Here is a 12,636-nt window from a genome sequence, read left to right as displayed (position 1 = left end):
TTTTTCTGACTGTCTTGGCGGGCCACAAAAAACTCTTAGTGGGCCGCAATTTGCCCACCCCTGATCTACATGCTACACCGATCCCTCTCCCACTTGGACAGAGGCAGTGGTGCTGTAAGAATTATGTTTCTGGACTTCTCTAGCGCCTTCAACACCATCCAACCTCTGCTCCTTAGGGACAAGCTGACAGAGATGGGAGTAGATTCATACCTGGTGGCATGGATCGTGGACTATCTTACAGACAGACCTCAGTATGTGTGTCTCGGGAACTGCAGGTCTGACATTGTGGTCAGCAACATAGGAGCGCCGCAGGGGACTATACTTTCTCCAGTCCTGTTCAGTCTATATACATCGGACTTCCAATATAACTCGGAGTCCTGCCATGTGCAAAAATTCACTGATGACACTGCTATCGTGGGCTGCATCAGAAGTGGGCAGGAGGAGGAGTATAGGAACCTAATCCATGACTTTGTTAAATGGTGCGACTCAAACCACCTACACCAGAACACCAGCAAAACCAAGGAACTGGTGGTGGATTTTAGGAGACCCATGCCCCTCCTGGACTCCGTGATCATCAGAGATGACTGTGTGCAGAGGGAGTGCAGCTGGATGATAAATTGGACTGGACTGCCAATACTGATGCTCTTTGCAAGAGAGGACAGAGCCGAATATACTTCCTTAGAAGGCTGGCGTCCTTCAAAATCTGCAATAAGATGCTGTAGATGTTCTATCAGACGGTTGTGGCGAGTGCCCTCTTCTACGCGGTGGTGTGCTGGGGAGGCAGCATAAAGGACGCCTCACGCCTGGACAAACTGGTGAGGAAGGCAGGCTCTATTGTAGGCACAGAGCTGGACAGTTTGACATCTGTGGCAGAGTGACGGACACTTAGCAGGCTCCTGTCAATCATGGAGAATTCATTGCATCCACTGAACAGTGTCATCTCCAGACAGAGGAGCAGCTTCAGCGACAGACTGCTGTCAATGTCCTGCTCCACTGACAGACTGAGGAGATCATTCCTCCCCCACAGTATACGACTGTTCAATTCCACCCTTTGGGGAGGGGGGGGGGGGGGTAAAACGTTAACATTATACAAAGTTATTGTTTGTTATACCTGCATTTTTATCACTCTTTTATTTAAAATTGTTTCTTTATCAGTATGCTGCTGGAGTATGTCAATTTCCCCTTGGGATTAATAAAGTATCTATCTATCTATCTCGGTAGCCATATTGAGAAAGGCATGCGGACTGTTCTGAAGAAAGCTGACCAAAAATGATGCCTTATCTAGAGACATTTAAAGTATCTACAAGTCTGTGTGCCGCCTGAGGCTAAACATCAGGTTGTATGGTTGCCAGTGTTCACTTGTACTTTGCCTATTGTTATTATTTATGAATATTATAAATAATTAAATTAAATTGTAAATGAACTCCTGCTTGTCTTTTACTACACCTAATTGCCTGAGGTTATAAATCTAGAAGGGAAGGTGGGGAGAAGTTATATGGTACAATATCTTATAAACAGAGGTACGTCTGTGAGATTTGAGGCATTATGACAAAAGCTACACATACAAAAGGGGAAACTAGAGTAATATATATCACTCTACCAAGAGGGAACATTAAAGAACAAACCTCTCCAACACCCCTTTCACCCACGTTAAAGCGTAATTGTCCCTCTCTTCTTTGTACAGCCACTTTCATTCAGACCTATTCGTAGGTTTAAGAACCTGAACTGCTCATTGCAGGACCTTCATTATGCCCTTCTTAAGCTGTAATTTTCTTTCTTCTGATCTATTCATTTGTAGGCTTGCTTTTGAGTTTTATCACATTGTCCTGCAATATAACTCAAATTATGCTCTGGGACAGATGACCAGACATTTTCCTTACACATTACAGGAATATTTTAAACATTATCTATCCTTCAATAATGACATGTCTCCCAGGTCCGCAGCAAAGAATCCCTCACCATTACTACTACTGCCAGGTTTTACTGTAGATATTATGTTCTTATTGTGAAATGTTGTATTAGTTGTACATCAAACACAGAGCAACCTGTGTCAACTAAGAGTTCAACTTTTGACATGTCTGTCCATAGAACATTATTCTAAAATTAACCAGAGCCTATTGTTCTTGTAGAAATCTAGTGGTGACTTCACACTCAAGGTAAGGGTCAGTATATGGTAAGGCTTACATACAACAGGGTTATCAGTTAACGTTGGTCAGTTGATTGTGCAAGTATCAGGAGGATTACCTTTATATGCAAACAATACAGCTGTTGGATAACTTTAAATATATTAAGTGGAAATTTAGAAATGGTGTTGCATGTTTACTCCTGATCCCTTATTTAAGTCTGCTTTTTGTCTTAAAATCTGAAACAGAGGATATCAGAAAGGGGCAAATACTTCTTCACAGCACTGTATGCAACTGTAAGTAGGGAAAAGGCGGACAAACAATTCAAAAATAAGAGACAAACATAGCCACATAGGCAATGAGAAACCAGAGATGAAGATTCAGCCATATCCATAAGGCAAACAGACATATTCATGTAAATCAAATGGAGCCAAGGGAAAGACAGAAAGAATTAGACAAACCAGTAAACACAAAGGGCTGAAAGATTAAAATGATCAAAATGGCACATAAAGCAGTGGGCTGAGGAGGAGCAGGTTTCCCAAGTCGGGAACATTCTCTGAGCATTGCCATGTGTCCAGAAGAGTCCTTCGCTACAACAGCCAAAGTGCGATTCACAGAGTGTTCAAAAAGCCCCTAAATCCCCAATCTTGTGTTACATGTTCCCCCGTTTTTTTACCAATTATATGTGTGTTTGTTCATCATTACTTTTAAAAACTCCCAACTACATGCCAACTCATGTCTACAAAGGGGTAAAGACAGTATAGAATGTTAATCAAATATTTTAAATCAATACATGATCTTGTTTACAATTTAATACAAGCATATCCTTAAATGGAAGTTGTAATAATGGATTATTAAAAGCATAAGGAAAAGGACTGAAGGCAACTAAAGGGGTGAACTAAACGCAGCTTAAAGCTTGAGCATGTGAGGTTTGCCTAATCTTAGACAAACCACCAAAGAAATTACTAAGGTTAAAGTGAAGTAAATGAGTAATGAACACCCACTTAAAAAGTGAGGACAAATAGTGAAGAACCCCAAAAACCCCTATTGTGAAGTGGAAATAAGATCAATGGGAAAACCTGTAGAACACCCCTATTAACAAAGCGATGTTTAGAATAATGGACATGTATACGAAGTTACTGGTGACTGTAGCTGATTGACAAAATTCTGCATTTTAAGAGTCAGATGTCTTAGATAAGGTAATCTTAATAGTAAAGTATAAAAGGGAATGAATTGTATTAATGACTGCTCATTCCTTGGACTGAGACATTTATGGATATCTATGTGCAAATAAAGAATTGTTCTGGATTTACATCTGGTCTCTGAGAATGACTTCTTTGAAAATAGAGAAAATTTTTTTTCCACAAGAACAGCGGTGCACAACAGTCTGAAGATTCATCCCACTAACTAGTCCCAAAATCTGGGCTTAGGACAGTGTCCTATTTCTTACCTGGCACCGGGCAGCTATAGCCAATGTGTAGGGGTTGATATGGCAGCAGTGGTGAAGAAGGACACCAGACACAGCCTCGCCTTCTTTCTCTATGTGGAATGGCTCATTCCAATGTCCACCCTTCTTGTCGCTCTTGCTTCCAGTCCCATTCCTCATAGTAAACATAATGGTCACTTCGAGATCAAAGTCGTTTCGATTCTCAATGTCCCAGACGAACACACCCACAGGGAGACTAGAGTCCTGGACAAAGAAAAATGAAATGTGGACATTGAGCATGGGCAATTTAAGACAAAACTGCACACACTAAGGAAAGGATGGACCCTTTCATGTACCAAAAAGCTACAGCTGCCCTCATTTCTCAGTGTTTCACACTGGATTTCTCATTGAACCCTTGGATTGTTGGTCCACTCATGTTGGCCTCAGATCTCAGTTTCATTGCCTTAGACTTCAGAGCTACTTTAAGATCCAACTCCACCTCCCATAGACACCAGCCACATTTGAGTTGCAGTTCCATACTCAGAATTTAAAATATTCTCAACTGACGTTCCACTGCTAGCAACCTCGGTTGGCCTGAAGTCCATTTTCAGTCCTCTGACTCTCACCCCTCAACTGAACTATGGGTCCACTTCTGTGGGCCCAAGCCTCATCTCAGCTGCACCTCAGTATTTTCTGGATTGCAGTTTAATTCCCATTTACCTTGGTTGCTCTGAAGTTCTCTTTTATTCATCTGGCTCTCAGCCTTCAATGCTCCTATAAATCTCATCAAATCAACAAGTTAAAGTACAGTGCATCCGGAAAGTATTCACAGCGCATCACCTTTTCCACATTTTGTTATGTTACAGCCTTATTCCAAAATGGATTCAATTCATTTTTTTCCTCAGAATTCTACACACAACACCTCATAATGACAATGTGAAAAAAGTTTACTTGAGGTTTTTGCAAATTTATTAAACGTAAAAAAATTGAGAAAGCACATGTACATAAGTATTCACAGCCTTTGCCGTGAAGCTCCAAATTGAGCTCAGGTGCATCCTGTTTCCCCTGATCATCCTTGAGATGTTTCTGCAGCTTAATTGGAGTCCACCTGTGGTAAATTCAGTTGATTGGACAGGATTTGGAAAGGCACACACCTGTCTATATAAGGTCCCACAGTTGACAGTTCATGTCAGAGCACAAACCAAGCATGAAGTCAAAGGAATTGTCTGTAGACCTCCGAGACAGGATTGTCTCAAGGTACAAATCTGGGGAAGGTTACAGAAAAATTTCTGCTGCTTTGAAGGTCCCAATGAGCACAGTGGCCTCCATCATCCGTAAGTGGAAGAAGTTCGAAACCACCAGGACTCTTCCTAGAGCTGGCCGGCCATCTAAACTGAGTGATCGGGGGAGAAGGACATTAGTCAGGGAGGTGACCAAGAACCCGATGGTCACTCTGTCAGAGCTCCAGAGGTCCTCTGTGGAGAGAGGAGAACCTTCCAGAAGGACAACCATCTCTGCAGCAATCCACCAATCAGGCCTATATGGTAGAGTGGCCAGACGGAAGCCACTCCTTAGTAAAAGGCACATGGCAGCCTGCCTGGAGTTTGCCAAAAGGCACCTGAAGGACTCTCAGACCATGAGAAACAAAATTCTCTGGTATGATGAGACAAAGATTGAACTTTTTGGTGTGAATGCCAGGCGTCACGTTTGGAGGAAACCAGGTACCGCTCATCACCAGGCCAATACCATCCCTACAGTGAAGCATGATAGTGGCAGCATCATGCTGTGGGGATGTTTTTCAGTGGCAGGAACTGGGAGACTAGTCAGGATAAAGGGAAAGATGACTGCAGCAATGTACAGAGACATCCTGGATGAAAACCTGCTCCAGAGCGCTCTTGACCTCAGACTGGGGTGACGGTTCATCTTTCAGCAGGACAACGACCCTAAGCACACAGCCAAGATATCAAAGGAGTGGCTAGGACAACTCTGTGAATGTCCTTGAGTGGTCCAGCCAGAGCCCAGAGTTGAATCCGATTGAACATCTCTTGAGAGATCTTAAAATGGTTGTGCAGCGACGCTTCCCATCCAACCTGATGGAGCTTGAGAGGTGCTGCAAAGAGGAATGGGCGAAACTGGCCAAGGATAGGTGTGCCAAGCTTGTGGCATCATATTCAACAAGACTTGAGGCTGTAATTGCTGCCAAAGGTGCATCGACAAAGTATTGAGCAAAGGCTGTGAATACTTATGTACATGTGATTTCTCAGTTTTTTTATTTTTAATAAATTTGCAAAAACCTCAAGTAAATTTTTTTCACGTTGTTATTATGGGGTGTTCTGTGCAGAATTCTGAGGAAAAAAATGAATTTAATCCATTTTGGAATAAGGCTGTAACATAACAAATGGTGGAAAAAGTGATGAGCTGTGAATACTTTCCGGATGCACTGTATGTACACCTCTCCTGTTGTGTTTAAAATAATAGCTAAATTGACATGCAATAAGAAAATGAAACTGTCTGGCACAATTTCAATGGTATGCAAAAGTTTAGACACCCCTTGTCAAAATGTAGGATATAATGGATTTTTAAGTCAGTGGTTATGAAATTCAGTTCTGGGAGACCCCGTGTGGCTGCAGGATTTTGTTCCAATTGACATCCATCCATCCATCCATCCATTTTCCAACCCGCTGAATCCGAACACAGGGTCATGGGGGTCTGCTGGAGCCAATCCCAGCCAACACAGGGCACAAGACAGGGAACCAATCCTGGGCAGGGTGCCAACCCACCGCAGGACACACACAAACACACACCAAGCACACACTAGGGCCAATGTAGAATCACCAATCCACCTAACCTGCATGTCTTTGGACTGTGGGAGGAAACTGGAGTGCCCGGAGGAAACCCACGCAGACACGGGGAGAACATGCAAACTCCACGCAGGGTGGACCCGGGAAGCGAACCCAGGTCTCCTAACTGCGAGGCAGCAGCGCTACCACTGCGCCACTGTGCCGCCCAATTGACATCCATTTTTTAATTAACCCAACTGTTACTTCCCAGTCTCTCTGTTTTGGAGTTCATGTAAAAATTAGAAAAGACAGTCGTTACTTTTTAACTTCATTTTTAAGATATTCAGCATCATCATGATTTTCCTTCTGCTTTTCCAGGCATTCTGGTTGATTTCCATGATTTACTAAGGTGCAGGGTTGTGAGTCTGACACTCAGGTAGTTGCAGCCTTTCAGCATTCAGTGTCAATTACCCAGGTGTCTGCTCTGCTCATTGTTAATTGTCATTATTAGAATAGAATTAAGAGAGAAAACTACACAAAAATGAGACAAATAATAGGGAAACAATTCTAAATGTCCTGCAAATGTAAATTAATACAGAATAAAATAACAGAAAAACAAGACCAGCTAATTAAATGAGATCAACTGGAGGAAAACTGGATGAAACAAAAAAACTGCAGCTATACGGGGTCACTGGGACCACTGCTTAAAGCAAAAAAAAAAAATGTCCCCTGTACATGGTGCAAACTGAATCAAGGCATATTTCCATACAATTTAATGCAAGTTCATTGTTTCTTAAATTTAACATATTAATAAAAAGGGAATGTGGCATGAATGAAGGTCTGGGAAGATTATCAGTCAGTGCTCACTAATATCTGCTTTGGCTGAAATGACTGATTCAAGACCAGCAAAGAGATTTTCTATTCCTGCTTTCAGAAATACACATGCATGTTAAAGATCTCCTCTCTGAATTTCAAAGTTACACAAGTCCGTTTATGAAAACTGCAATCTGTCATTCCTGTCAGCATTTGAAGTGCCCACTGGGTGGAGTTGTTTAGTTAAAATGTCCCAACACCTTATCGGTTTCAATTTCACTGAGTCAGAGACGCTACTTTGTAGTCTCTCATAATACTTTCATAAATCCATTCTTTGTTTCATTGGCATACCACACCACCACCAATCACACCCGTACAAGTCTTTTCAACACGTTTCATTTATTTTCCACTAAATGTACTTCTTGTTTTATCAGTCCACAATGTTTTGTTGAAAAAGGGTGTTGGCTTATTTAAGAATTTTTTTTTGCATATTTCTCATGTTGACTTTTGCAAAGAGGTCATGAGAACAGTTTTCTTGTGTTAACTCAGCTGTGCACATTATTATGTGTGTTTGAAGCAGATCGTAGCTTTGTTACAAGCAGCCGTGGAGTCCCCTGAGGTTCACTTCTTTCTTGAGTTCTGTTGTATGTATCTAAATGTCATAGGTTTCATATTTTACTGTTACCACAGCTGAAAATATGCTTAAGAAGAGCCTGTGATCAGTGAATACTGCCATACAATACATAACACGATGGCACATTCAAACCATTTTAAATCAGTTCAGTGTTGTGGGGTTGCCAACATGTGCTGGCAGCACTGGGTATAAAGTGAAAATCAGCTCTGGACTGGATACCAGTCCATTACAGTTGTGCCCAAAAGTTTTCAGAATGACACAATTATTGGATTTCACCAAGTTTGCTGCTTCAGTGTTTTTAGATCTTTTTGTCAGATGTTTCTATGGTACACTGGAGTATAAGTACAAGCATTTTATAAGTTTCAAAGGCTTTTAATGACAATTGCATTAAGTTTATGCAAAGAGTCAATATTTGCAGTGTTGGCCCTTCTGTCTTTTTCAAGACCTCTGCAACTTGCCCTGGCATGCTGTCAATCAACTTCTGGGCCAAAACCTGACTGATGGCAGCCCATTCTTGCATAATCAATGCTTGGAGTTTGTCAGAATTGGTGAGTTTTTGTTTGTCCACCCGCCTCGTTGAGGATTGACCACATGTTCTCAATGGGATTAAGATCTGGAGAGTTTCCTAGCCATGGACCCAAAATTTCAATGTTTTGTTCCCTGAGCCACTAAGTTATCACTTTTGCCTTATGGCCTAGTACTCCATCATGGTGGAGAATGCATTGTTCATCACCAAACTGTTCTTGGATGGTTGGGAGAAGTTGCTCTCGGAGGACGTTTTGGTCCCATTCTTTATTCATGGATGTGTTCTTAGGACAAATTGTGAGTGAGCCCACTCTTTTATTCAACCCCACACATGAATGGTTTCAGAATGCATTACCATGGCATGACACAGGACTGATGGTAGCGCTCACCTTTTCTTCTCTGGACACCCCAAAATCAGAAAGGGGATTCATCAGAGAAAATGACTTTCCCCCAGAAGTCCTCAGCAGTCCAATCCCTGTACCTTTTGCAGAATATCCGTCTGTCCCTGATGGCTTTTTTGCTGCCCTTCTTGACACCAGGCCATCCTCCAACAGTCTCCACCTCTCTTACTGTGCGCGCAGATGCCCTCACATCTGCCTGCTGCCATTCCTGAGCAAGCTCTGCACTGGTGGTGCCCCCTGATTCCAACCCATGAATCAACTTTAGGAGACAGTCCTGGCACTTGCTGGGCTTTCTTGGGCACCCTGAAGCCTTCTTCACAACAGCAGTGGAAATGATTTTTTTGGGGATTAAATTCATTTTCACAGCAAAGATGGACGTTGCAATTAATTGCAATTTATCTGATCACTCTTCAGAACATTGTGGAGTAGATGCAAATTGACATCATAGAAACTGAGGCAGCAAACTTTGTGAAAATTAATATTTGTGTCATTCTCAAAACTTTTGGCCACAAATCCATCATTACAATCATGCAGAGGAACTTTAGAATTCCCGACTAAGCTAACACAAGTGACTTTGGGGATGTGAGCAGACTAACTGAGCACCTGAAGAAAAACCCACACAGATGCAAGGGGAATTTGCCAGTCTGTGGGCATTGGAATCAAACCCGGGATGCTGAATCATGAAATGAACTGAATTTAAGATATGGTGATTCTTGCTTTCAGACAGCACTTTACTTTGGTAACAACATCCTGCTGCCCCACAATAAATGAAAATTTAAGCACAGAGCAGAGAACATGCTACAGTAAATCGACTGTTGTCCAACTGATACATTCATATTGTCTTTTGAGGAAGTTCTTGTTTTTTTTTTTTTTCTTTTGTAAATGAATGGTCACTTTTATAATGGAGGGCAGCACGGTTGCGCAGTGGTAGCACTGCTGCCTCACAGTTTGGAGATCCGGGTTCGCTTCCCAGGTCCTCCCTGCGTGAAGTTTGCATGTTCTCCCCGTGTCTGCGTGAGTTTCCTCTGGGTGCTCCGGTTTCTTCCCACAGTCCAAAGACATGCAGGTTAGGTGCATTGGCAATCCTAAATTGTCTCTAGTGTGTGCTTGGTGTGTGGGTGTCCTGCAGTGGGTTGGCGCCCTGCCTGGGATTTGTTCCTGTCTTGCGCCCTGTGCTGGCTGGGACTGGCTCCAGCAGACCCCCCGTGACCCTGTGTTAGGATATAGCAGGTTGGAAAATGACTGACTGACTGACTTTTATAATGGATCACAAGTGGCTATCCATCAAAGATTACTTTAATACCTGCAATAAATTGATATAGCCCACTGATTTGCAACACAGGAGAATAATATGGCAGTAACCACTGAGAATTTTTCATAGAGGAAGTGACAAATTCTTACTGACACAGTTTTCTTATGCAGCTGACATATACTGCCCCCTGCAGCCCAACTTGACAATCTTCAGAATATTTTCACCTCATGCTACTGCATATATTTTTATTTTTGAAGTCTGACACTTTTAACAGTATTATTGGAGACGCTGAACCATCTGCACAGATTCATTTATAATGGATGGTCACTTTCTATTATAGGCGATGTGATGTCACCAGCTTTGGCCTAGGCATTAAGCTGCAAGACAAGACCGCAGTGTGTCTCAGATATCAGCCAACTGCAAAGTAATAAAGTTTGCATGATTCATTTTTAAAAGCATAGTCTTAAATTACAAGGTGATCACAGTTCACTTTTTTATGACAAGAGACTTCTCAAGCGCCTACAAAATGCATTCATCCCTTGGCAGTTTTAACAATTTATTGTTATACAACATTGAATCACAGTGTATTTTTCTACACTGATTAACAGAAAAAGACTCTTAAATGTGAAAGTGAAAACAGATTTCTGCAAAGTGGTCTAAATTATTTAGACATAAATAAAAAGCAAGAAAGTACTTACCCCCTTCAAGTCAGTACAGTATTTTAGTAGATGCACCTGCCATGACAGCCTTGAGTTTGTGTGCACATGTCTCTTTTTTTTTTCTCTCTGTCAGCTTTGCACGTCTGGACACGGCAATTTTTCCCCATCTTTCTTTATAAAAACTGCTCAAGCTTTGTCTTGCAAGTTGATTATGAGTGAACAGTCTTTTTGAAGTTCAGCCACAAATTTTCCATTAGATTGAGATCTGAACTCTGACTTAGCTACTCCAGGACATTGTTGATGTTTATAAGCCATTGGACAGGATTTGCTTTTAATCCATTTCTGTGACACATTGTCTGGATGCTTGGGGTTGCTTTCTTGCTGGAAAACAAATCTTCTCCCAAGGTACAGGCCTCTTACAGACCACATCAGGTTTTCCTCTCTCATTTCCCCCTCTAATCTCACAAGCCTCCCAGGGTCCTTTGTTACTTTGGTTCCAGCTCTCTGCAGGTCATTCACTAGGTCCCGCTGTGTGGTTCCGGGATTTTTGCTCACCGTTCTTGTGATCATTTTGACCCCACGGGGTGAGATCTTGCGTGGAGCCCCAGATTGAGGGAGATTATCAGTGGTCTTATATGTCTTCCATTTTCTAATAATTGCTCCCACAGTTGATTTCTTCACACCAAGCTGCTTACCTATTGCAGATTCAGTCTTCCCAGCCTGGTGCAGGTCTACAATTTTGTTTCTGCTGTCCTTTGACAGCTCTTTGGTCTTGGCCATAGTGGAGTTTGGAGTGTGACTGTTTGAGGTTGTGGACAGGTGTCTTTTATATTGATAACGAGTTCAAACAGGTGCCATTAATACAGGTAACAAGTGGAGGACAGAGGAGCCTCTTACAGAAGAAGTTACAGGTCTGTGAGAGCCAGAAATCTTGCTTGTTTGTAGGTGACCAAATACTTATTTTCCACCATAATTTGCAAATAAATTCTTTAAAAATCAGACAATGTGATTTTCTGGATTTTTTTTCTCATTTTGTCCCTCATAGTTGAGGTATACCTATGATGTAAATTACAGGCCTCTCTCATCTTTTTTAGTGGGAGAACTTGCACAATTGGTGGCTGACTAAATACTTTTTTGCCCCACTATATATTACCTTATTATCTGGAACCATAACAGCATCTGTGGATTATCTTTGCATTCCTATTTCAATTTTCTACATCCTCTAATTTAAACTGATTACATTCCCAGTGTCCATTAAGTAGTCACAACTGTCTCCATTATTATTTTAGTATTTCACATGTGTGACTTGCTCATGAACAATTATTTAGCCGGCAGTTTAAAATTATCACCCTATATGTACGACAAGCTGTGCATCCGGCTTACCCGGGAAATTCCCTAAGACATTTGTGAGACACCTGTCCTTGTACTTTAAAATTTGGCATGAAATGGCCTTTGACTATACAGTACTTTTTATACCAAATGATGCCATTTGAAATGCCCCAGTATGCTTTCTTTGAACACTGATAAAATGTTCTGAGACTGGGTGTAAACCAAATATTAATTTATATGTAGGCCCTGGTAAGTTGTCAAAAGGTTATGCTTTATAATTTGATAATCATCATTTGTTATTTTTTCAAAATTTTTTTTTACATATTCTAGGAAGCTCATCATTTTATTTTAATGCACAAAAATATGGACATTGAACATTCATGGACCCTACAAGAATTTCTTTATTACATTCGTAATCAATATGTGAATTATAATTAAACCAATCATTGCAATTTCTGAGCAAAGGCAAATATTTTCTTTGATTTTATATGAATATGAAGCTTCTCTGTTCATATCGATATGTTCTGATGTGTATTTAGCGGAATGATTTTCTGAATGTTTATGTGCATATTTAACAACTGAAGTCTCTTCACGTTGGGATTTTTTGTGGTTATTTAGTAACAGCAAGTCTGTTTATTTTAGGTATGAGGGATGCCTGGGACGCCCTCAGTCAGCAATGGGGGGGGGGGCGAGG

The 12,636-nt window shown here is 41.4% G+C and overlaps 1 protein-coding gene across 1 annotated transcript in view; it reads right to left on the bottom strand.

Annotated features, from left to right (window-relative positions):
* gba2 (glucosidase, beta (bile acid) 2) overlaps positions 1 to 12,636 on the bottom strand; it is a 69,638-nt gene that overhangs the window by 23,967 nt on the left and 33,035 nt on the right. The window contains exon 5 of the mRNA XM_028801430.2: positions 3,574 to 3,813. Coding sequence (XP_028657263.2) covers positions 3,574 to 3,813 — 240 coding nt within the window. The remainder of the gene's footprint in view (positions 1 to 3,573; positions 3,814 to 12,636) is intronic.

This window comes from Erpetoichthys calabaricus, chromosome 5 (genome assembly GCF_900747795.2).
Source record: "Erpetoichthys calabaricus chromosome 5, fErpCal1.3, whole genome shotgun sequence".
NCBI classification, from domain to species: Eukaryota; Metazoa; Chordata; class Cladistia; order Polypteriformes; family Polypteridae; genus Erpetoichthys; species Erpetoichthys calabaricus.
Note: the sequence above shows the minus strand (reverse complement) of the source record. Positions and strands in the feature narration are given on the sequence as shown.